The following is a 25,032-nucleotide window of genomic DNA, read 5'->3' as shown; positions in this document are numbered from 1 at the left end:
TTTGCAAAATCTAAGGAGATGTACACTGCACTGTGAGCAGCTGTGTGTCTCAGTGTGTGCACACATTTTCTATATAATGTATCATTTTCCAAATATAAGGGCTTTGGGGGGTGTGCCAGCTAGGTCAGGAGATAAGGGTTGCATGGCCAAAAAAAGTTTAGAACTGCTGGTATAGAGGGTTTGCGTCATACCCAGAAGTTATGTGGGAAAGTGAGTGGGGGGGGCTTTTCTGGGGTTGACAAAGTCCATTCTGATTGCCACTCACTTTATGCATGCGCATACCCTCTATACTTGTACAATGGGATACATGGGATATCGCAAGAGAAAAGAGAACCGCTATATTAACACTTAAAACCTGTTATGGATTTGTTTTTAACTTTATGTCTGGATACCCTGTCCAGGACAGGCTTCAGACACGCCGTTATATCTGTGTAAAATACATGGACAATGAGAATTGGCAGCTATACTGTAGAAAGAATTGTACAAATGGTAGACCAGAAAAAAAATCCACATCAATGTAAATGTAACAAGATTTATAAACCAATGAGCATATTCATTTGGTGCAAATTGGTCTATTTACACACAATTTCATGAATAAGTGCAATGAAAGCCTTTCAGTTGTCACCACAAGGGGGAATACTTGTTCTACTGTAATTTTGAAGAAGAATGAAGAATCTCAGCTTTGATCTAAATAACTTTAAATACATTAGGATACCAAAATTCGATTAACTACATTAACTTTGAAGTACTTCTCAATCACATTCTTTACTTAGGTGTACAATAACTAAACCAGGAGGAATGTAACCCTACAAGTGTATAATGAACTGCTGACAGCAGTGAAACAACACTTGAAGGCTGGTAGCCTGGTACAAAATATTATTCAAATATTTGATGGATAGCATACACAGACTATATATTTTTCAACATTAATGAACTCTCAAAGGCGAGAGAAACAAAGGAACCATTTCAATCTAATTTTTATTCCGTAATACAACTACCAAATACCCAAAGCCACTCAATGATGATGGCTGACTCAAAGTTTGGGTTTGTTCTCCCATTGGTCCAACACCAGCTTTGCTGACACTGCATCCTCCACCGCCATCCCTTTTGTACAAGAAAATAAGAAAGAAGAGACAATCTGATTTAGACTGCATGTCCAAGCGGTAGTCAGACCGTTGTTCCCGCATGTCAGACTAATGCTCCGTCTGAATTACGTGCAGATCCCAAACCCTATACTTCATTACCCAGGGGTCTGTACTTGGTCCCCTCCTTTTTTCCCTCACCTCACTGCTGAAAATCGATAATCCATAAACTCACAATGCGCATATCTTTAGATGCTAGAGTCCATATGGTTAAGCAAACGAATATAAAACCTGAGGTGTATGTTTTAATTACACTTCTACATGTGAATTAACTGTACATGGGAAGGTGTAATTGGAAGGACAAGCCACAGGGGTGGAGTACAATAATTGTCTCACCAAGGGATTTGAATACAGTTGTCCTCTCTCTGTGGGCAGGTCTGGTTCCATTAAGAACCTCTCCAAGCTCTGCAAACACCTCAGCCTGCCCCCACACACGCACGCACGCACGCACGCACGCGCGCACGCACGCACGCACGCACACGCACACACACACACACACACACACACACACACACACACACACACACACACACACACTCAAATCTTATCTCTTAAAGGGATAGTTCAGATTTCTTGAACTTAAGCTGTATGAAATACCATTAATATAGTGGTTGCAACTGTATTAATTGATTGTCCGAGTCCCGTGGTGGGAGTTCTGCTCTGGTTTTGGTGAATATTAAGTAGTTCCGGTCATTTTGTGGGGGGCACTGGAGCCACGCAGTAAGTAAATTAATTCACAAAACTAACATAATTAGTGTGGTTGCCCTAAAGGGCAACCAGACTATTGTAATTGTAACACTTTATTCTTTATTTACCTGGATTAGTCTTTTTTTTGATGTGCTACTCCTCCCACAGTTTTGACTGTACGCACTTGAGCCATATCTCAAATTGACCGGCTTCATCGGGAAGGTAGTGCTTGTATTTTTTTAAGAGAAATGTTGTATAGTTTAATTGATATTAATTTATTAGTGAATAGAATTCCCCATTGACATGAATGGGAAAATGCTTTTTTTCGCATTTTCTCACATTCAAGTATTTTTTCCTCAGAGACTGTAAGCACTATAGTTACAAAACTCGGAGGGTAGGTTCATAATAATTACTAAAATTAATCAACTTATAATGTTATCGGTCGGCCTCATGGTGGCGCTATAACAGCCCACTTTACGTTTTGGCTTATAACTCTTGAACCGTAGGTCGTAAAATCAAATAGATTTTTTCCCTGGCTTCCTTGGGTCATGACAGATCTCCCCATATAGGCCACGCCCATTTGCGTCATGATAGATTTTCCGCCATTTTGAATTTTATCCAAAACACACTTTTTGCTGCTCCTTCTACAGATTTTGTCCAAATCTCACAAAAATCAGCACCCATGATCTCTGGACCTATCCGATTAAAACACCATCGGCAGAATTTTGGTAGTGCGTATCGTTCGGCCGTAATCGTCGTCCGAAGTTAGTAGGAGGGGCCTATATCACAAAAAATGCCATAAATCACGAACGGAATGTCCAATCCATCCCAAATTTGAATCACATGTCGCAGGTGGTTCAATCAACCAAGTACCAAAAGCAATTCTATTTTCATCCATAGGGGGCGCCGCAAATGCGAGAAATGTAACCGTTTGTCGCAAAAACATGATTTTTGGGGGAGAAATCCCCTCCGAATTACTTACGCATGATCACAGGGGCGACGTGACATTGTAATTAGCTGGCAATATCAGTGGGAGGGGCATATGTAAGCCACTGCGGCAACCACACTTTGCAATTTTTTAAAATTGCGACCTTTCTAGTTTGTATTGTTGACCTATTTCTAAAATATTAGCGCAACTTTCGTTCAACTTTGACCCCTCTATCACATCACAATTGTACACTTTCTTCTCTTTCATTCAAATCGTCATACATAAAAAACAACCACATACACACACATACAAGTTATATTTTGTTATATTATCATTTTTAGTCTGACATAAAAAAGACATAATCTAAAAACATAATATAACACTGACTGACACAGCTTTTTTAGATGGTGATTCTCTGAATTCGTTTTCAGTTTTCATTCATTACATTTGAATAACAAAACATAAAAACAATACTCACCCCAGAGAGGATGACATCTCCAGACTCAGCTACCGCACCCTCCTTACTGTCCACGTACACCACCGCTCCCCTCATCAACTCATCGTCCAGTTCCCGCCAGCCTGGACTGCAGGCTCCCACAGCTGTCACATGGGGTGGGGGTGGGGGGGTGGGGGGGGTGAAGGGAATAGGATGATTCAGCCATGGAACCCAGCAATGATGTGCATTCTGTGCAAGGTACCTGAAGACCGGAAATCAAACATATCCCTTTTCCAAGGGAGATTCCCCTTTGGATGAGCGGTAGATGTTTGATTTCCTGCACAGAAGACCCAGGCTCGAATCCAGTTGGTTACACAAGCAAGCGCACATGCATGCTGTACGTGTATGTTTGTGAATGCATGACATATGCATATTGAGTCTCACCTGCCACATGGGCTCCTGGTTTGACCCACCGACCAAAAAGGACTGGGTCAGTGGCACGGGTTACAGTTACTATGACATCTGCTCCCCCAACTGCCTCCTCCACTGTGTCACACACAGTCACAGGCCCACCGACAGACCTCGTAAACCTCTCTGCACTCTCCCTTCTTATGTTCCAGATGCGCACCTATGGAGTTGTCAAATAGTCACTGTAGTACAGTATATCTACCCCATATTTGTGCCTCAGCTGTGTTTTCTGTAACCATATACCTCTTTGAAAGTAAAGAGCTCTGTGAAGACTTTGTAGTGGCTGATGGCCTGATAGCCTGCCCCTAGGATGGTGAGCACCGAAGCTCCAGCTGGCATCAGTAACTGCAAAAAATTGGTACATTTACAAATTTTACTCATGTGCAGAGGTAAAGTCGGTACGGCCGTTATCATCACATATACTGGGAGGGTATGTAAACAGTAGTTTATTTAGTATAGTTTACTTTGGCAGAGATGGCTGAAACTGCTGCTGTCCTCATGGCAGTGATAACTTCTCCATTGATAACCTGCAGGTGGATAGATACTGTAAGATTTCATGAGTGTGCTATTTATGCGTTGGTGAGAGTTGGCGTCCAAGTGTCCTTGAGCAAGACTCTGAACCTCCGAACCTTGCTCCTGATGTGCAGGTAGGTTGGTGTCTTGCATGGTTTCCTCCGCCATCAGTGTGTGAATGTGTGTGAATGGGTGTGTGAATGGGTGAATGAAATGCACAATATATGTAAAGCGCTTTAGATAAAAGCGCTATATAAATGCACCATTTTGGGGCACGGTGGCACAGTTGGTAGTGCTGTCGCCTCACAGCTAGGCGGTCCTGGGTTCGATTCCCGCTCGCGACGCTGTGGGTGCTGGCGGTGTGTCTCCTCCTCCGCATCATCAGTGCCCATACCCAAGGCAGGGTTGGCGAAAGGGCCTTTCTGTGTGGAGTTTGCATGTTCTCCCCGTGTCCCCTAGGCTAGGTACCCTCACAAAAAACATGCAGTAATCCTGGTCTTTAAACTGCCTCCCCCTGGCCAGCCGGTGCGCCTGATGGAGGGGAAAGGAACTGGTTGGAATAACGTGTTCCTTCCACGCGCTACGTCCAACCAGGGAAACTCCCCCCTGTCAGGTGTAAAGGAGCAACTTGGACACTCAGGCATGAAGGAAGCATGAGTTCAAGTCCGTTGCTCTCCCCATGTCCCCCATATATGGGGACTAGGTTGGCAGAGGGTGTGTAGAGCCCAGGATCACATTAGATAATTGACACAGGGGTGAAAAATGGGTTACAAAATCGTGGGATAAAAATTATACAATAAATAAATGCACCATTTATATACCGGTAGTATCAGTATGCATGAACTAATAAACCAACAAAGTGGAAAAAGCAGCACTCCAAAATAAAAGATGCAAGACTGGCTCAGATGCAATTTCTCCTTTTATTGACAATGCAGACGCGTTTTGGCCGTAGCCTTCTTCAGAGCAGATTTAAAAAGTGAGTGCTGCTTTTTCCACTTTGTTGGTTTATTAGTTAAGTTATATTTAAAGTGGAGCACCCACTGCTTCAACCAAGGGCAATTTCCAGAGGAAGCGCACCTACTTTTATCCTGTCATTCATCTGTTGACTATAGCCCTAGGGTTTATGCCATTTAGTCTTATTTCACACTGGCTTGACTGCCAAATGCCAACCTACTGTAAATTGTAAACCTAAAGGTAGTTCACTAAATGTAAATGTCTTAATTTCTGTCTCACTCATTCCAGATACTTTTGGTTCTGTTCTGTCCTTCAGGATGAGTTCAGTCATTGGCAGTGCTTTTTGTAAGAAATAGTTTGATTAATCAAACAGCATTCGCCTATAGAGGTCTGGTCAGAATAAGGTTGCAAATCCTTGCAGCAGTTATACAAACTGAATCAAACATGAATTCTGAATTACTGTAACATTGTTATAGACAGAAATATAGATAAGCTATGCATGCATTATTTGGTGCATCAGAATCAGAATTCCTGCTTGCAACATGCAAACACCATAAAACATGGTTTCATCCATCATACTCACAGCTGTTACATCCCCATGTTCTGCATCAAACACGAGTACAGTTGACTGTGTGGATGGCAAAGTTGACCCGACCTGCCGACTGTAAAAGCACACCATCTTTGTGCACAAGATTCCTTCCTGCTCCATGTATGCAGGCATCAGCCCCAAAAATCTGTCAATCAGTTATCGAATGCATGCAAATCAATATTCTAACAATGTTGCGTGCGGCTCTCTCTTGAATTGCGAGTTTAAACTGGAATAACTTACCCATTGTATTTCTGTAAAGGAACAGTGCTGCGTACAGGCTGGATCAATAATGCACTGTCTCTTTTGGAAAATGTCCCCAAAGCTACCTCCAGACGAGGAACGAGATCTTTGTAGTGCAACAGCCTTTCAACTTCAGCTTGCCCGATAAAAACAGGACTGTTAGCCATGGCTGGCTGCCTCGCCGCACACTGTCTGTGTCACTGTGAGATTCTTTCTATTCAGAGTTCAGACAGAGCCGTTTACAGCGCTTGTAAGTTGTATGGTATGTTAGTGTGTCGACTCCAAACTAAGGTCGGCTGATTCCTGTGAAATATTAGCCCAACCCAGTCGCGAGTAGCGTTCGAGAGTTGGAGACTTTACTTTCGGACACATGCAGCGCGCGCGCGCGCGCGCACGCACACACACACACCTTGACTTGGCAGTTACTTATTAGAGTGGCTGCACCTCTAGAGCAAACATGTCGACTGTTGGTGTCAGATCTAACTATAGCATTGCATTTGCATAAATTCACTGTTGGCACCACTGCCAGGCAGTGCCAGCTAGAGCTAGGCCAAACCCGGGCCAAACTGACGAAGTTTGTTTACATGCAATGGGCACTGAGCAGTTTTCAAAACAAAGTAACAAACGTTTCAAAACACACATTTTGGATGTTTAAATCGGGGTTTAACACTAAAACCAGGTCATCACAACCCAATCATTCCGATCAGAAAACACAAAACATCAATTTAACTGGCCGAGTTAAAGCCCAGTCTTGTTGCCTTGATTTCACGTTACAGACAGTAGACGTGTAGTGCGGCGTTAGCACAATGATACTGTAGCTTTATGCTAACGGTCTTCGCTCAAAATGGCATATTGCCCATACAGAAGTACTACAAAGGGCTTCAAGCGATTCTAGACATGGCGGAGGACATGTCTACAGACATGATCCCACACTTCTTCTGGCTGTATCTGGCTGAGCTGATCACTCCCATGGTCCACAAGGGAGGTGTCCCTATGGAACAGCTCTTCAAGGAGATCTCAAAGACTCATTCCTCAGGGTATGGCTGGAAACCTGTTGAAAACCCTTTCTGCATTTCTGTTTTGAACAATGATCTTTTAAACCATTTAAACAATGTATTTTGTCTATACTGTTTTGAACAATGATCTTTTAAACAATTTAAACTGTTTTAAACAATTTAAACTGTTATAACTTGTAAATATAATAATCAATTAAATACCTCAATCATTCTAATGAAATATGATATACCTTATATAACTTACTTGTAAATATAATTTATGAAATGCATAATAAATTATCTAAAAATGTAAAATGTGTCTGTAATATGCATCTTCAAGAATTCTATTTATATTTATATTGTTAGTCATTGGAGCAGCATTAATAGTAATAATAGCTAACATACAATATTATAATACAGTATAGTACAGTTCAACAATAGAATATTCAGGAAATAGTTTGACCATTGTACCAGCGCTTCAGGTGATTAAGATGATTTTTTTATAAGAACTCGAGGTGATTTCGTATTATGATCTGTGACACTCAGACACTGAAATGAATGAACAGTGAGCCTCTTTCTCTCCCACTCACTCACACACACACACACATTTCGTGTGTGTGTGTGTGTGTGTGTGTGTGTTTTGATCCATCATATAAATCTCAGGTTGAGCTACAAAACAATTTATACCTTATAACACCACCAGTATAGGTGTTGCATTGATACTGTATACACACACACACACTAGGGTGACCAGATGTCCCCCTTTACGTAGGACAGTCCCTCATTGCCAGGACTTTTCAGGCGTCCCACAAATTGAGACCATGTCCCACATTGTGACTAGCAGTGTTCAAATGCCCGCTATAGTCCCCTAATAGTGGGCTTTCTGTTGTAAAGCTCTCATTGCCTCTTTCCTGCAAAATGTAGCCTACTATTAATAAGTCTGTTAAAATAACATGAGAAATATCCCCTAGGCGTCAGCCATACTACCCATGACCACATTTTTCATTTAAAACCAAATGTGAGATCAGAGGGGATTAATAATAAAATGATAGGCATTATTAGGCCTATGGTCGAATATGACAACGCATTTGAGTAATAAGTTGCGCCGCCCCGTCCCCCCGGTTCCACACAAATACTTCTGTCCCTCAAATTAACAGTACAAACAACAACAACAGGTAAGACCGTAAGTGCTTGTCTATGAAGTCTATGTAATAGTGGCTCTGCAGTGCAGGGTGACAGGTTTGAACTGCATGGCCAAATTGTGTCATAACTTTCCAGAATCAAAATGGATATAAGAGGCAACCTTCTTATTTAATTTTGTTTGTTAGAATCAAAGGTTTTAAGGTCCCTCAAATGAACACTTTGGAACTAGTCACCCTAACACACACACACACACAGTTTGATGCCAATTAAGTGGCACCTTCATTCTCAGCCGAAGACTACAGATTTTGGTGACCCCATATGGCCTTAACTCAAGAGCCAAGCCTAGACCCAAATGTCGACTTATTTTTCACAGGACATCTCAAAATCTAGGGTGGATTGCTGAACCACTTTGAACATTCATGTTCATTGTCATGAATTCCCTAGCCTTGGATCAAGACTATAGTAATATCAGTATGTATTTGATTGATTTTAACATTTGAATCATAGATACGAAATACACCTCAAATACATCCGAGACTTGATCCAAGGCTATGAATTCCCTAGCAGTTTAATAAACACAAATTAAGATACTTTGAGTATAAAGTACTAGAGTAAATCGGTATTAAAGGGACACTTCACCCATTTTGCAACCAGATCTTATTTTCAGCATTATGTTTTGGAGACAAGAAACACTTTCCTGGGGTTTTTATGTGGGTAATGTGTGTTTTTAGATATTTTAGTAGTTCAAGTGTCCATGACGACATGGACACTGGGCTCACTTACTTCCTGTACTACGTGTTGTCTCAGTAAGACCAAGGACTATTAAATGAGGACAGGAAGCGAAGACCATATGGTGGACTCCATGTTGCTCCCTGGAAGGAAAGAAACATGCGCAATTGAGACCAGGCTGTTGTACATGCCCAAATTTGTGCATGTACAACTTCCTGGTCCACAATTTTGTAACCCATTTCACCCAATTATCTAATGTAATCCTGGGCACAACACTTCCTCTGCCAACCTGGGGGGGGCAGCTGACTGACCTCATGCTTCCTTCTATGTCACGTGGAGTCTTCTCTCTCCCCCCGCAAGTAGCTAAAGAGTAGTTGCAAAGTTGCATGCCCTTTAAGCAAAACAAATGTCTTCACAACGTCCACCGACCACAGCCCCAGTGCTAGCGTTTGCTGCACTTCTCCATCACAACTCGAAGGTCTCACCACTTCCAAGATAGACATCCTTGAGCAAATAGTCTTAATTGACCTAGACAATGACACACTGGACAGGCTTGCTGGAACGGAGCTGAAGGTCTAAGGACATACGACAGAAGAAGCGGTTGAAGATGGATGGGACATTTTGCTTTTGCATCCTATTTGGGTACGACGAGTATATGGTCACTGTGAGAATGCTTAATGTCCTCCCTCTTGCCTTAGGAATTCTAACCCTGTGTGGTGTGAGCCTGTACATAGTAAATTAATGTGCTATAACAGGCCCTGGTTGAGACAAGTGGGGTATCTAACTCGTCTGCATGTCCTTCAGCTGGTCTCCCTCATGGCTTCCCACACAGCCAGGCCTTAGCACTGCCACATGTGCAGCTGAAACATTCCTTAGCTCTGGTTCAGTTAATGTACACAGAAGCAAGAATAAGTATAAAGGATGTGAGGAGTGTTACTTCAAAAGTGAATGGAATTGTGGTATCCCATTTTGGATAAATGAAAATAAAACATTACTTCCTTGAATGTACATTTTGAGACCATAATACTCTAGAAACAATAAGTAATTTTAAATGAATTTATTTGCTTTAAAAAAACATCAGCAGATTACTACTATATTATGTCAAAGTAAAACCACATTTAGCGAGACGATAAATCAAGTGTACTTTTCATTGTGTCAAAAAACACTGCTAAAATATAGTAGTTACAATGGTTCTTCAGACCATCTATGCACTTTGATCACTGCTCTTTTCAAAACTATAAAAAAAAGACTTGGGAATATTACTGCTTTAAGTACAGTATGCTGGAACAGACAAAGACATTGTTGTCAGTTACAACCTCTGAATGATAATACATTTGCTCATAGATTTAGTGAAATACAGTCATATAGATGTGGTCACAAATGGCATTGGTTACATTTACATACTGTCATGATCGCAATAAGAGACTTGGTATATTGGGTCAAAAAGCCTAAATGCCCAGGTAGCAAACACCAGAATTCTTCAAACTGGAGTTTTGTATGAAACTTAAAACATGGCCACAGCTACCAACCAAGCCTGCCGTGGAATGTTAGAGTGGTCACCAGTGGTTACAAGGGACGTGGCACCATGATTGATTTTAACCAACTCTTTCTCATCCCTTTTGTAAGAGAAAGACACTGTACTTTCTTCTGTTCCCATGACAGAAGGTGACATTTCAACCTCTCCATGTGTCATACTTTCTCCAACATGATTGACTTGTGAGTCCCTCATATTCACTGGTAACCGCTGTCCAAACACACGGCATGCCTGTTGATAAAATCTTTACAGGAATGGAAAATGCGGGATCAAGCAACATTTAACATTACAACATAACAATGGAGTGTAAAGATTTCTGGCTGACGATGCAGCATCCATTCATCTCTGGTAATTAAACATATGTACAGAAACAGAAACCAGGAAGTTGATAAGTCTTTGACTTTGCTCCGAGTAGGAATTTCACAATTAGACTTCCGCGCACCTACACAACACCTGACATTCAATGTAAAATACTGTGTTTCACCTTAACATAATGAGACAGGATGGGCACAGAGATAGTCAAGTTTGTTTACAAAGCTTTTCACTGATTAACAGATAAAATTATAGGCATTGCACATTTAATATCTAGTTACTACTGTATAGCTATTGCTCTGACTGTACTGGATGATGACAAAAATGCACTTCAACAAGCATGAGTTGTGCTCTAGATTTTTCTTCCGCTGGAATAATCATTACAGGACATAGCAGCTACTACTACAACACTTGTTTAGAGCCATATTAGAGTTTGTTAAAAAAAATCTTCAGATTAAAACCATTCTTTCAAGATCACAAAATGATGGTCATATCTGAACAAAAGAAAAAACCCTCAAAGGAACAATATCATTTATACATTTAGTGTACATGGAGTGACCACAAACCGAAGGCTGTTAACCGCAATTTTGGCAACGCCTCAACTCTACAGTTTGTAAACAAAAGCAAAATGGGCTCTCAAGAAAAATGGGGGAAAATGAATTGAAAGCAGAGTGTTTAGTTTAATCTACCCTCTCTAAAAATCTTGAAACTAAACAAAAAGTAACGTTTTTACGAAGGCAGCAGGAATTTCTTAGTGTGTTGGCAATTGTGACCTCTTTCTCTTAGAGTAGGAGTTAATTCTAGGGTCATTTTATGATAAAAAAATAATAAAGTAGTACTATTAAAATACCAGAGAGAAACAAAATGGCATATGGATGCATATGCTTTTGCTAAATCTTCCCTCTTTCTCTTAAGACACTAGCCCTCCCCAAGGCCCTACTTAATTCACTGTGTTGATTTGAAAGAAATTGTATAGATGTTAAGCAAAACTTTTATAATTCCACTTGAATTATCAGAAGTGGTAGATCCATTATAGTGTTGCTTAAACCTAAACAATGTTTACAAGAGCTTGACAATCAGGAGCATTTAGGGAAGTAAGGATTAGAGACTAGAGGCTTGACTAGAGACCCAAAGTAACCGCACTGTCAACCTTCCTCCTCTAAATAGATGAGCTCAGACTGAAGCCATGGACTTTCTCCTCTCAGTTAAATGTGCCTACCACTTTACAGCAGCAAGCACTTCCTCTTCTTTCTCTTTACGGGTGGCGGGCATAGGACCGCCCTGATGGCTTCATCGAAAACTGTCTTAAGGCCGCGCTGTGTCAAGGCTGAGCACTCCAGGTACTTCACTGCTCCTGTTGGGTTGAACAAATGGTAATAAGTTTACTTTGATTTGAAAAATATAGGCAAAGCGATGGCAGTCCAATAAAAGGGTGACAAACTGGATGGAAATGATCAATTTGCAATATACCAGTATAGAAATAAATAAATCAAGATGACATAAATTACAAACAAATACATGACAGATTAAGAAGTGTTTTCCAAAAAGTAAAGAATATAAAAATATTGCAGTTGGTCATATATATAAATGCATTAGAACGAACCGATCTCTTTGGCCATGGCCAGGCCCTGGGGGTAAGTGATAGGGGAGAGCTTCTTCTCCCTGAGCTTTTCAATTGTGTCCTTATCGTCCCTCAGATCCAGCTTGGTGCCCACCAGGATAATGGGCGTGTTGGGGCAGTGGTGTCTCACCTCAGGATACCACTGGGGACAGACAAGAGAAGAGAGGAGTTAGAGCCTATGGATAGTATAGAGTCAGAGGCAACTGCTGAATATTTTCTCTGAAATGTTATGGTTGTAGTTTGATTTAATTAACTAAAATGTGATCAAGTGATAAAAACAGTGATTACAAAAAAATAAATAAACCCATGAAAATGGTGTCATGGTACAAATTAGGAAACAAAACAAATAAAATCTGCACACACACTACACACAGTACACCACACACAATACAGTACTCCCATTTGCAGAATTTATTATGTAACATTTAAAGTCTCAAGGCTCTACCTCAGAACTGAAACAAAACAAAAAGTCGTGGAAAGCCAAGTGAATTTTAACCCAGAACTAAGCATGCCTTTTCAAAATGCACAGAATATGAACACTGATGAAAAGCAAAGATATTCTCACCTTGGCACGGACGTTTTCAAAGGAGGCGGGACTCACTAGAGAGAAACAGATCAGGAACACATCCTGCGGGAGGCAGAACCACAAATTGGTTATTTTAAGGTGTAACGGCTAACAGAAGACTGTGAATCTTTGTTAAAAGACATGAGAACATCATTCAATGTTTTGGATAAACTCTAGGGGTGCAACCATTAATCAAACTTAATAGATTTTATTGATAAGTTTTGAGCATGTCATAGGCAAAAAGACTAAAATGTAAAAAGAAAAAAAAAAAGAAAAATGGTGAAAATAGACTGACAGCACACGTCACAATGCTTTGTGAGCTTGTAGATTAAAATGTTGTTATGTTATGAAATAAGTGAATAGCTAGCAAATTTGCATTGAGGTTAGATTATAATCAAGACCCACTATTTTTGCATTACACCGCTGTGCGACAACGTATAAAATAACTGAATTAATTTGTTGGAAAAACAGCACAAGATCATCATCGATAGTTGCATCCCCCATATATACACTCATGACATTTTTCAAGTCATAGCATTGAAGAAGCTCATCACCAGATAGCATTTAGTCTTTGTTTGCACACACATGAAGTGCAAATGACAGCTAAAATCATTCCCAACAATTTGGTTGAAAACGAATCAAGCCTAGTCGCTAAATGGGGACTGATTCCTTTCACTTCCCTGTATGCCACTGGCTGATGGTTAAGAGCACAGAGCTCAGTGTGTTGTGAAGACAAAGAAAGCGAACAGAGTCCCCTTTCACTTCCTCTAGACATTGTATAGGTGCTGTGGACACAAGGCTCCACTCTCCACTGAGTGCACCATAGACTCTGTCCCTTCGCCATCATATACTGTGGCTCATGAATTACTCCAGTTCAATGCAGAGTGCAAATCGAAAAGTGACATTCCCAAGAGGGAGTCTCAAGCAAATGGTGTTCATGCATTGTCTGGCTGGCTTGGTTCAATGTTAAAACAGTGGTCTGGTGGTAGAAGCCATTATTAAAGTGGGCGTTTGTTTGTGTCTGTGAGAGATAATGGATGCTATAGATTCTATCTACGCATTTGTCTGACACCATTATTTGTGTTGTGTATGCGTGTAGATCTTTTGTTGTGTATGTGTGTTAATACCGTCTGTGGGTAAGACAGTGGTCTGAGCCTGTCATAGTCTTCCTGTCCAGCTGTATCCCATAGGCCCAGGTTCACTGGTTTTCCATCCACCATCACATTGGCAGAGTAGTTGTCGAAGCTACAGGGAAGGAAGACGGAACGTTTAAAAATCCTATCGATCTCTTATTCTAGCTGATGAATAACAGAAGTTCAACACAGATGATGCAAACTGACAAGGGGGGGACAGTAGGGCTTACACCAGTCATTCAGAGAACTGTGGACAACTTGCGTTCAAACGCACTTGAACGCAAGAAGAGGGCTCTCAGTAAGCAAGGGTCTGTGTGTGTGTTACTTACACTGTGGGGATGTACTCCCCAGGGAAGGCATTGGTAGTGTAGCTGATGAGCAGGCATGTTTTACCAACCGCTCTGGGGGGAGAGAGGAAATACATGTTATTTGTAATACACAAATGATAAAGCACAGACGCTTGCTGATAACTGTAACCTCATTATTTTCAGCGTCTGGCATTTTGTTTTAAAATACTAAATGACTATAGTATCCTTTTTCATCAGGGCTGGTATGGCTGACTTTAAAGGGATTTGGCATTGAGGAGTGATGGGAAGGAAGGGCCTCGACGGCCTGCAAAGGCTCAATTTATACTATTTAGACAGCATTTTACGTAGACATAGCACTTTAGTGTAATTTAAATAGCATTTTATGTAGACAATAGACATAGCACTCGTATACATAGTTTCATTATAGATATTCCACTGTTAAACGGATGTTAGGTTCTTAACTTACGTATGATTATTGCGGTCTATTTTTTATGTACTTGATGTATTACCATGTGTTGTTCTTGTTATTGTAAATCGCTCTGGATTAAGAGTCTGCTAAATGCCTAAATTGTAAATTACAATAGTAAGGGGAAGTTATCATGTTAGTGAAGATGTTGCTAGGTCCAGTTTTGAGTCTCTGAACTGGAAATGAAAGTGACATTTTAGTCAGTATCGTTGGTGATATTGTCAACTTAAAACAATTGCGACTAAAGGCATTTCGTGGTAGAATGTCTAAAAACTTAGCCGCATACTGAATTAACGAGTTACACTGATTCAAACACGTGAGATAACATCTGTCTTTAGTTAAGTATGAGAATCTGTTAAATGCTAGTCAAATGACACTTACGTGACCCTTCCCAACGCAAGGAATGCGGAAAGCTAGCTTGCTAAGTATCTAGCAGTGTGCTGTGACCATATAACTCTACGGCTGTGACTGACCAGCTGGAGTCACAACAGTTGTCAATAGTTAACGTTAGCATGTTAACTAGCTTGCCGCAACACAACTATTGTTGTTAACTAGATTTGAGAAAATCAATGACCCAATCACGCGCACTCAATTTTAATTTAATTTAATGTCAAATGTTCCAGCACAGTAGTTAGCAGTACCATTTCACACACACAAACAGTTGAACTTACCCGTCCCCCACCACCACACACTTGATGGCCTGCATTGGACGCCTCTCTCTCTCTACCTCTCGCTAGCAAGCCAGCTACAACAAGCCCTTCTCGGTTAGCCTAGCTGAACTAAAACCACTATTTTATTGGCGTGAATCTAATTTTCCCAAACAGGGGACAGCAAGCGTCAAGGCCTCGGATTAGGGATGAAAAAAGTGTTTAAAACGCGCTGTTGTGGGATATTCCTGTCGCCCCTCTTCGTCAGTGACACCTTGGTGGAACTGGAATTCCAAACTTGTAAAACAGGCAGCCACCACCCAAAAAAAAAACCTCTGGAGCAGATTGAAAGAGTACGCCCTCCTTCCCATGGCCCGAGAGGATGGTCGCGTTATGATTGGGTACTTCGTTGTCAGGCAACTGAGCAATTAAAATGACAATGTGATGATGATAATAACATAAGATACGAAGAATGTATGGGACACCAAGAGGAGGCAATATTTTCCAAGATTGTAATAAACTAATATATGGATTATGGATCAGCAACTTTGCACACTCTCGCTTGTGTGTGTGTGTGTGTGTGTGTGTGTGTGTGTGTGTGTGTGTGTGTGTGTGTGCGTGTGCGCGCGCGCGTGTGCGCGTGTGTGTGCGCGTGCGTGCGCGCGTGTGCGCGTGTGTGTGTGCGTGCAGCCAATCCCAGCCTACGCCTCCCCTGGCAATGGGATTTTTGATTGAAACGCCCTCGGACGACGGAAACTCCAGCTCCGAAGCGTGCAAGTCATTTCCGCCGTGGAATTTTCACAATTGTCCAAAATCGCCACCTAGTGGCGATAATAAACCGACAATACCGTATTCTAGATCCCCATATATAGGGGGATTTTTAAATCTAGAATACGGTATTGTCGATATATCTTTTATATTTGAGCATTTGCAAAAGAAAGAAGAAGCTTTCAAAACGGTGTGCAGACTTGGGATGTGCAGCACCATAAGGCAGCACTTCCTGACCACTTTATATTTGAGCATTTGACCACCAGAGAGCAGCACGCCCTTGCCATTATTACATTACCCCATTCTCTCTCTCTCTCTCTCTCTCTCTCTCTCTCTGTGTCTGTGTCTGTCTGTGTCTGTGTCTGTCTGTGTGTGTGTGTGTGTGTGTGTGTGTGTGTGTGTGTGTGTGTGTGTGTGTGTGTGTGTGTGTGTGTGTGTCTCTCTCTCTCTCTCTCTCTCTCTCTCTGTCTGTCTGTCTGTCTGTCTGTCTGTCTCTCTCTCTCTTCAATTCAAATGAGCTTCATATAAATAGGAATTAAATAAAGGCGTAAACAGAGCTGTGTTTCATTAACACGTTGAGTAATACTATCTTGTGAAACAAAAAGATTGTGCATTTTCTGTCAGAGATAGTTAGCTTTATACTCCCCCCCCCCCCCCTCTCTCTCTCTCTCTCTCTGTCGCTCTCTCTCTCTCATAAGATTAAGATTTGCTCTGTCTTAAAATGCCTAATGGCTTTGCTTCTCTGTTAATTAATTCGTTTTTTTCATTCTTTGCGATCACCTTTAACCCCTACAGGTGCACATACATTAAACTTGGCTCAGGATGATGTTATTCATTCTTAATTCATAATGATGTTAACTCATTCATAGGATATAACTCAAAGCAGAAGAAGAGATTAATGAAGAAGGAAAAGGCTGTGCCAGATTGAGTGAGACAAGAGGGGGGGATTTTTCATTTTTCTGACCAAATCTGACCAAAGGATGCCATTAATGAGGCAGCCATTGCTGCCTGAATGGGTAGAGCCTCTCTACCTGAGAAATAAAAAGTCCCAGGTTCGATTCCCGGCAATAATGTGACGAGGTTTCCCTGAGCAAGACACCCAACCCCGATGTAAACGGAAATAAAAACCTGGGTACCGAGGCAGCAATCAGCTGGGTGAAGCTAAAAATGTCCCCTGCAGGATCAAATAGGTCTAATTATTATTATTATTAGGTTATTTGTATAGGGCCTACATGCACACACAAATTCAGTAGGTCACATGCAGTAACTCAAAAAATAACACAAATACAGCATGCATAACATTTAACACAAATTATGAAAGTAGTACTAAAAAAAATACGTGAATTCAAAATCAAAATTCACGTTACACTTACACGCTACAACATCCGTCTAGTTGTCTACAGATCTATGGGCTGGATTATTTAAACCTGCCATGACTCACTGGAGAGTATTTTTCACTTAAAACCTTTTAATACACGTTTGAAGGACCATGATAAAGACTTTTAATGTTTTGTAAAACCAGCATGTCATGAAACCTTTAATGCACTTACCGCTATAACCGCTTGCTTAATTGTGTTCAATAGATGACCATAATGTAACATGATAAAGCACATTTCTGTGTCATGCCTGCCATTAGCCATTTGGGACACTTGATGGATATAAGGCATCTGTGGGTATTGTATGGTATATTTTGACCTAATAATGTGGGTTTTATAAATGTGAGTTTTGATTTCACAGCTGCACCAAATAACTAAAATATTTGGCTCCACAGTGCACAAAGAGGCCTTTCCTTTCCATAAAATCCACCCACTAAGCTGGATGTTGCACATAAACTAACACAGGTCACATGCACAATCATACCGTATGTATAGATGCACGCACGCACGCACGCACGCACGCACGCACGCACGCACACACACACACACACACACACACACACACACACACACACACACACACACACACACACACACACACACACACACACACACACACACCTTCTATTTCAGTGGTGTTCTACACAGCTGTGTCAACACAGCATTACAACGCAATAAAGAATAAACCATCCCAGGAAATGCTGTCTCAACATTAGAGATTCATTAATTGTTTTGCCTGTTCATTTTCTTCCCAAGCAATGAATTGTTTCCACTCACTTTCTCAAAAACACCATATTAATTTAATAATATGAAGGTTGCTTTGCACAACCTCTTCGTTGCCTGTTAGCTGCTGACTATGCACTCAGGATGTTGTTACAGTATAGTTGTGACTGGGCTACATGCAAAAATCCCCTTTGATGATGTTGTCACTGTTCATGTACAGTATACCCCGTACATGTCCAACAGTGATGCGCACAGTCCAGTATACAGTGCATCATGTGCATTATACAGTATGTTGGCTGTCATTACATGAAAGGGTCTTATTAGTGTGATGTGGATCAAGTGTCCAGCCACATCTATTCATAAGACATAGATATGCTCTGATGAGGGCATCAGTATAAGAATCAACAATGAGTCATGTGCAAAAAAAGAATCGGTAGATCCACGTTGAGTCACATCAGACTACAAAATACATGACTGATGATGAGTGAAGGATAAGTGAAGTGACCCAGGCCAGAAGAATGTGTCAACCCCCCACACCCACCCCCGACTCTCTCTACTGTATGTCCCTCTTCTCTCACAATAAAGCCTGCTTCAATCTCCAACCTTCTGTGAGAAAGGAAGCATAGTCTTACATTCACATATACTGTAGTCTTCCTTTCTCTCTCACACACACACACACACACACACACACGCACACACGCACACACGCACGCACGCACGCGCGCGCGCGCGCGTGCATGTGCATGTGCATGTGCATGTGCATGTGCATGTGCATGTGCATGTGCACAGTGCACAGTGCATGTGCCTGTATGCGCACGTATGCATTTGCGTGTGTGTGTTTGTATTAGCAGGAATGTGTGTGGGTCTGTTTCCTCGTGATGAAGAAGAACTTCTTAGAAACGTGGTATGTAATATCCATGTACATACTGTATAAAGAAACCGTAATTGTTATGCCATAAATTTTGGTATGACTTTACAGGCTTCAGAATGTACCAAAGATCCATGGAAATATTGGATGGCAAACATAACTCAAGTTTGATCCGCTTCTTCACAATTTGTACTAAATATAGCTAAAGAAAACCTAGATGGCCCTATGAGAAGAACGATAATTCAATCATTTCCTTTATTGAATTATCAAACATGCTTTTTGAGGGGACCCTCAAAAGCCCTTCCTATGCCCAGCTTTGTGTGTTTGTGTGAATCATAGCGATGATTTGATTGGCTGATTGGCTGGAATTGAGATGATTTGATTGTCTGAGCAAAGTACATATTGAGGATAAAAAGTGAGGACAAAAAAGTGAAGACGGAAAAGTGAGGACACAAATTGCGATTGGCCGGAATGAGATGATGTATGATGATGTATGATGATAAGAGCGCCCCTCACTTCACACAGGTGTGATTTTTATTTATAGTGTGTTCAGTAGCCAATTGAAAATTGTCCAACATTATCTAAACATAACCCATGCCTATTCCTAAAAATCACACCGTGTGAAGTGAGGGGCGCTCTTATCATCTTACAACATCGAGGAGGGAATTCTTTTTTTTTAAATGTATTTTTATTGAGGCTCTGAGATTTCACAACTGTTCAATCACAATTCAATGTATATAGAACCACACATTTTTCTTTTTTCAACATAACATAGGAAAACAACAAGAACCACAATACGGACATTACAATGCACAGACAAAAAACAAACAAACACAAAACAAAAAAAAGACAAAACGAGTATACCACAGTCTTGACATGATTACATTACAGGTCACCAGAGTCTTTGTTATTCACTACCGTTCAATAAGGTACATTGAAGCACAGTCTAGAAGGGTCCACTGTATCTAAGACTGGTTCCCATACCTTTGTGAACCCTTCCATGTTATCACGGAGGAGATAAGTCAGTTTCTCCAGAGGAACCACAGTCATTACCTCCTTGTACCAATCATCCAGTGTAGGAACGTCTCTATGAATCCAAAGCTTGAGTATAGTCTTCCTATGTATAAGAGTATTCCAACCAATTTGGCGTTGTGTCTGGTCCTTGCACTGGATACCTTAGCTGCTAGTACACACTGGAGAGGTGACAAGTTCAAATTATTTCCAAGCAAGGTGAGGAGGGAATTCTAACTTATGTTGCTAAGATTAGGTGATGTAATGGTAAAACAAACGGTGACAAAACAAACATTAAATTCTCTTTATTGTTAATGGCGTTTTTAAAACAAACATTTAACTAAACACAAACCTGTATATATATAAAAATAATAATAATAATAATAATAATAATTTATAATACATAAATAAATAATCGTTACTGTAAATTCTCTTAATCACTGTCTGGTTTCAGAATGAATGTCTCTGTGTCAAGGAGCTATTTTGTTTAGGAGATGTCCAACTGAGAATGTCTTAGCTCACTCACTGCACTGCAAGCAAAATCATATTGATGGCAAGACATACTGCAGTTCAGTGCAGTATCACATGACTGAATAGATCTTAAGTATAGTTTCGGAAAGTCCCAGAGCATCCATGGACTGACTGGATCAATGGACATATCTGGAAGAAGCCTACATCGCTCTTCTCATGTAGATGACTCATGCTCAGGCTCTCGTCTCAACATATAGCCCATTATAACATCATGGTCATGGGTTATTCTATCACTTGTGTATAACATGGCCTCAGTTTCCGCCAAAGATATGCCAGATAAAACGGGCCTCATTCATGATAATTTGCTGGAGGAGTATAAAGAAACGTCATTGCATTAAATATAATTGGAGAGATACAGTAGGGATATGAGGAACACAGGCATGTGTGTCACAGAGGCTGGGCTTCAGTAGAGTTTACTAGTCCAACGAGAAATCTCTTGTGGGCCTACAGCTATAGTAGGGAGGGTGGAGAAGGGTCCTATATACTTACCATATTACTGGAGTTGCTTATGGCATACTGTTGTGCTTGCATGTGGGCATATGTGTGTATCTCTGTACATGTGTGCAGGTTTATATAAAAAATGCCGTATCTGTATACAGTATGTGCATTTGGCAGTACATCTGCATGGATCTACTGTACTTTATGGGCATCATGTGCACAATAATGAATGTCCATGCTTGCAAGCATGTGTTGCTCAAGAACTATACAGAGCCACCCCGGACTCTCATCAGGGACAGAGGCAGATGAACATGATCATCTGTGATGGCTCAGTGCAAAGGGGAGGTTAACTCGGTCCACTCACCACCACCACTCCCTGGCGCCGCAGTGCGATGCCTTAATCTGGCTGACATATGCTGCACTGAGGGAAGCCGCTGTCAGTGGAGGATGGAGAAGATCCATGCACATTTCTTCTCCTGGTCTGTAATTGTAAAAAGAAAGGAAAAACGAGAAATATTGCTGGATGCTATTACGGTCCACTTTATTTTAGGAGCATGGGTTCAAGAGGGAAGGTGACATAGGATGAGAGAGCGAGGCTCTGATAAGTTCACAGTTAAAGTAAAGAAAGTCAAAAGTCTGTGTTAAAAAAAATTAATGCATTTATCAAAAACAAACGATGTGTCTCGCTCTCACAGCATTGTAGATTCTATACTGTATGGTGAATTTGATTACATGTAGAAATAGAAATCCAAAGCAAAGTCCTGCATGGCTTCCCTTCCCACAGGATTGAGCCTTCTAAGGTCTAAATATTCCTCATTCAAATTTCCCCCGGAAACTATGTGAACAGCAAATGAGCCAACTCGCCATCTCTGGTGTTTTATTGATTTGAGGAAAAAGAACACATTTTGTCTGATTGTGCCTGCATGTACTCCACCCTGTTGGCTTATTTAAACTGAAACAGTGGAAATGGAGCCTCTTCCTGGACTGGGCCGGACATGCTCTCAGCACAGGAAATCATTCCCCAGACTGAAGGCCCCCACTTCCCTGACGCACAAATGCTCTCTGTTTCTGTGTGACTGAGAGAAAGTGTGAGTGTGTATCACTAGCTCTACATATGTGATATGTGTCTGTCCATATGTTTATGTGTTGGAATCCATATATTAATGTGGTGTGTGTGTGTGTGTGTGTGTGTGTGTGTGTGTGTGTGTGTTGCAGGGATGTTAATTGTTAGGTAGGCCGCTCATTAGTCCGATCCCAAACCCTTACCATAACCGCAGGCGTCGTGGACATCACGGTTGAGTCTTAACTGGCCAAGTGTTACAGTGTTACTCAACCCCCGGCCCGTGGGCCGCATGCGGCCCCTGCTTAATGTAACTGCGGCCTGTCATGGTCATACCAAATAATATATTAGAAAAATATAATCATGTATTTTCATTGTTTTTAATTGTAGGTATTGTATTGTTTGTTCCAAGAGAAAGTGGCCTGATGTCAGCTGAGTATTCACCACTTACTTATTTATTCACCTGTGATAATCTGTTCATTATTATGTTCTCTTCACATATTGTGAATGAAGCCTCATTAATCACAATGTTTTTGTTCATTGAGGTTTGGCCTTATAGATGGAAATGTGGCTTTTTGTGTGTTTCCTCAATTTTTAGACTAGTCGTGTAGTCTCTGTTACAAAATAAAATTGTAAACGTTTCAAAAATAATACTGACATTTTTAGCTTGTGGCCCTTGGACTTTTGGAATTTTACCGAGTGGCCCCTGAGCCATCTGGAGTTGAGTATAGCCCTGTCTTAACGGGATGTCGGACTAATGCGCAGTCCCCAATTGCAATTGCTCATCATTGCAATTGCTCCGCCAACAGTGTTGCTGGAGGAGAAACATAATTATCTAGATCTTCTCTCTTGACTGGCCCTAAGAGCATTGTGAGAAACTATCAGTGTGTGTATTATTCTGTGCTGTGGGAAAATGGAGATGAAAACAGATGTGGTAGATAGAGACAGAGGATATGGAAGTGCGTGCGTGTGTGTGTGTGTGTGTGTATACTGTGTGTACTGTGTGTGTGTGTGTGTGTGTGTGTGTGTGTGTGCGTGCGTGCGTGCGTGCGTGCGTGCGTGCGTGCGTGCGTGTGTGTGTGCGTGAGCGTATACATGTATGACTATACTGTGAGTGAGAGCCAACTTGTCCCCATGCACAAGTGAAGTAGAATTTTAAAAAATAGACAATGGGAGGACAATTGTCCTGGTCTTCACAAGATAAATGGTTGTTTTATGGTTTTAAAAATGCAGGAAACAGAAACCCACATTGTTTGTGCTTCTAGCTATAGCAATGTAGGCTAGGTCTATCAAGAAATATCAAGAAGACTTTATGAGAATGTAATAATGGAAATGATCTATGACTACCAATGTTATTTATTTGTTTACGCCTGCAGGCTGCAGCCTTCGAAGGGGAGGGAAATATGAGGCCATTCATTTTCTATTCTAGGACAAAGATGGTACAAGATAGCACAGTTGCAAGTATTTGATCTTTTAAAACAACAGGGGCGATCTGACTTATTTCAATACTGTAAACCTCCATCCATCTAGATGATATATTTCTCTTCACTTGTTTTAATAAAAGCAACTATGAATATCAAACTAAAAACAGATGCACACCCATTCGGTAATAAATAAAAAAAGATTTCCCCCCTAGAGCTTTGTTTTTACCTCTTGGGGCACCACCTGCTTTTTTTCAACTTCTGTTTGGCCCCTCCCGTTTCTTAGTTCACTTCCATCGGGTGCTTCTGTTTATTCCTACTAACAACAACAACAACACCACTACATATTTAGGGCATAAGAGTATTAAGAGATGACATGTGTGACTCTGTGAGACAATATCTTCATAATCACATGGTCATCTGTAAATCTGATGACATCATTAAATTAACTCCAATGGTCTCTAACATTGGGCACACAACAAGGGGGGGGGGGGAATTCCAACTGTGTATAGAACAACAGTTTACGTGGACCAACTTCCCTAATGCAATTATGTCATGCTGTATTGCTGACAGTGTGGCTGCAAGAACAGCAGAACACGTCATTTAAACACTATGGTGATGCAAAGGGTGGGGCAGGGAAGTCAGTTTCCCGTTGTTGAGCAAAAGCTTTCCATGACCATAGTGAGATAGGCTATTCCGGCCCCTCATCATGAACAATTGTGTCCCTCCAGTGAACTTGAAACTGGAACAGAATCTAGAGACTGACCATTTCTCAGTAGGCTATGTGCTATTTGCCCACAATCATGTTCATGTACAGACATGTTCTGTCCAGGTGATCACAGCAAATGCTTGGAGCCTGTGTACGAAGCTCACCCGAAGGGGATTAAACGAGGAAGGGCAAGGAAAAGACTGAAATAATTTGTGCGGATGTGTTTCTACCATTCACACTAGCTGCATCCTACGTTTTTAAACAATATTTCGGCTTGAATGAAGAATGGAAGGGTAGAAAGAGGCAATGATATCCATAGGTATGATGACATACATCATGAACTAGATTTGAACCTATAGAGACATCCAGATCACTGTACCAATCTTTGCACCTCAAAGGGCTGAAATGCTGTGTTCCAAGCATTACATTTTATTGGACACTTTCATGTATATTACAGAGTGGGTGGTCTGAGGGACACTTCCTTTACTGTAACTTTCGTCTATCCTCCCCTGTAGTGCCATACAATGGCTCTCCCACAGAACTCCCATCCTGCTGTACTCCTTTCTCCAGTCTCCTCCCTACAGTAGGATACCGTTGCTGGTTTGAACTGGTCCTTACCTGGGAAAACCTCTGTGAGTCACTATTTAATTGCGGGAGATGGCGAAAACTTCTGGGAACCATGCAGATTATTACTACTTACGTCATTGCTGTGAGGTC

The 25,032-nt window shown here is 41.2% G+C and overlaps 2 protein-coding genes across 2 annotated transcripts; both read right to left on the bottom strand.

Moving 5' to 3' along the window:
- Position 1: 1 nt before the first annotated feature.
- Positions 2-6,336, bottom strand: crym (crystallin, mu). Its single transcript, XM_079492602.1, has 8 exons — positions 5,958-6,336; positions 5,712-5,862; positions 4,126-4,188; positions 3,905-4,006; positions 3,638-3,821; positions 3,236-3,357; positions 1,479-1,563; positions 2-1,104 (listed from the first exon to the last, which is right to left on the bottom strand). The coding sequence occupies exons 1-8, from the start codon at positions 6,122-6,124 to the stop codon at positions 1,034-1,036; spliced, it is 945 nt and encodes a 314-aa protein (XP_079348728.1). The 5' UTR covers positions 6,125-6,336; the 3' UTR covers positions 2-1,033.
- A 3,530-nt stretch (positions 6,337-9,866) lies between these two features.
- LOC306914728 (ras-related C3 botulinum toxin substrate 1) lies at positions 9,867-15,750 on the bottom strand. Its single transcript, XM_079491907.1, has 6 exons — positions 15,435-15,750; positions 14,319-14,390; positions 13,984-14,101; positions 12,857-12,919; positions 12,274-12,433; positions 9,867-12,024 (listed from the first exon to the last, which is right to left on the bottom strand). The coding sequence occupies exons 1-6, from the start codon at positions 15,467-15,469 to the stop codon at positions 11,894-11,896; spliced, it is 579 nt and encodes a 192-aa protein (XP_079348033.1). The 5' UTR covers positions 15,470-15,750; the 3' UTR covers positions 9,867-11,893.
- Between the last annotated feature and the right edge of the window lie 9,282 nt (positions 15,751-25,032).

Source organism: Electrona antarctica, assembly GCF_951216825.1.
Source record: "Electrona antarctica genome assembly, chromosome: 22".
Classification (NCBI taxonomy): Eukaryota; Metazoa; Chordata; class Actinopteri; order Myctophiformes; family Myctophidae; genus Electrona; species Electrona antarctica.
Note: the sequence above shows the minus strand (reverse complement) of the source record. Positions and strands in the feature narration are given on the sequence as shown.

Bases quoted from the DNA above. Each gene is read 5' to 3' on its own strand.
- crym (XM_079492602.1), bottom strand. From the start codon at position 6,124: ATGGCTAACAGTCCTGTTTTTATCGGGCAAGCTGAAGTTGAAAGGCTG. The intron at 5,863-5,957 runs GTAAGTTATTCC...ACTGATTGACAG, and splicing joins CCTTTACAGAAATACAATGG to ATTTTTGGGGCTGATGCCTG. The intron at 4,007-4,125 runs GTAAACTATACT...AATTTTTTGCAG, and splicing joins TTTCAGCCATCTCTGCCAAA to TTACTGATGCCAGCTGGAGC.
- LOC306914728 (XM_079491907.1), bottom strand. From the start codon at position 15,469: ATGCAGGCCATCAAGTGTGTGGTGGTGGGGGACGG. The intron at 14,391-15,434 runs GTAAGTTCAACT...CTCTCCCCCCAG, and splicing joins TGTGTGGTGGTGGGGGACGG to AGCGGTTGGTAAAACATGCC. The intron at 12,920-13,983 runs GTATTAACACAC...TGCCTCCCGCAG, and splicing joins CACTGTCTTACCCACAGACG to GATGTGTTCCTGATCTGTTT.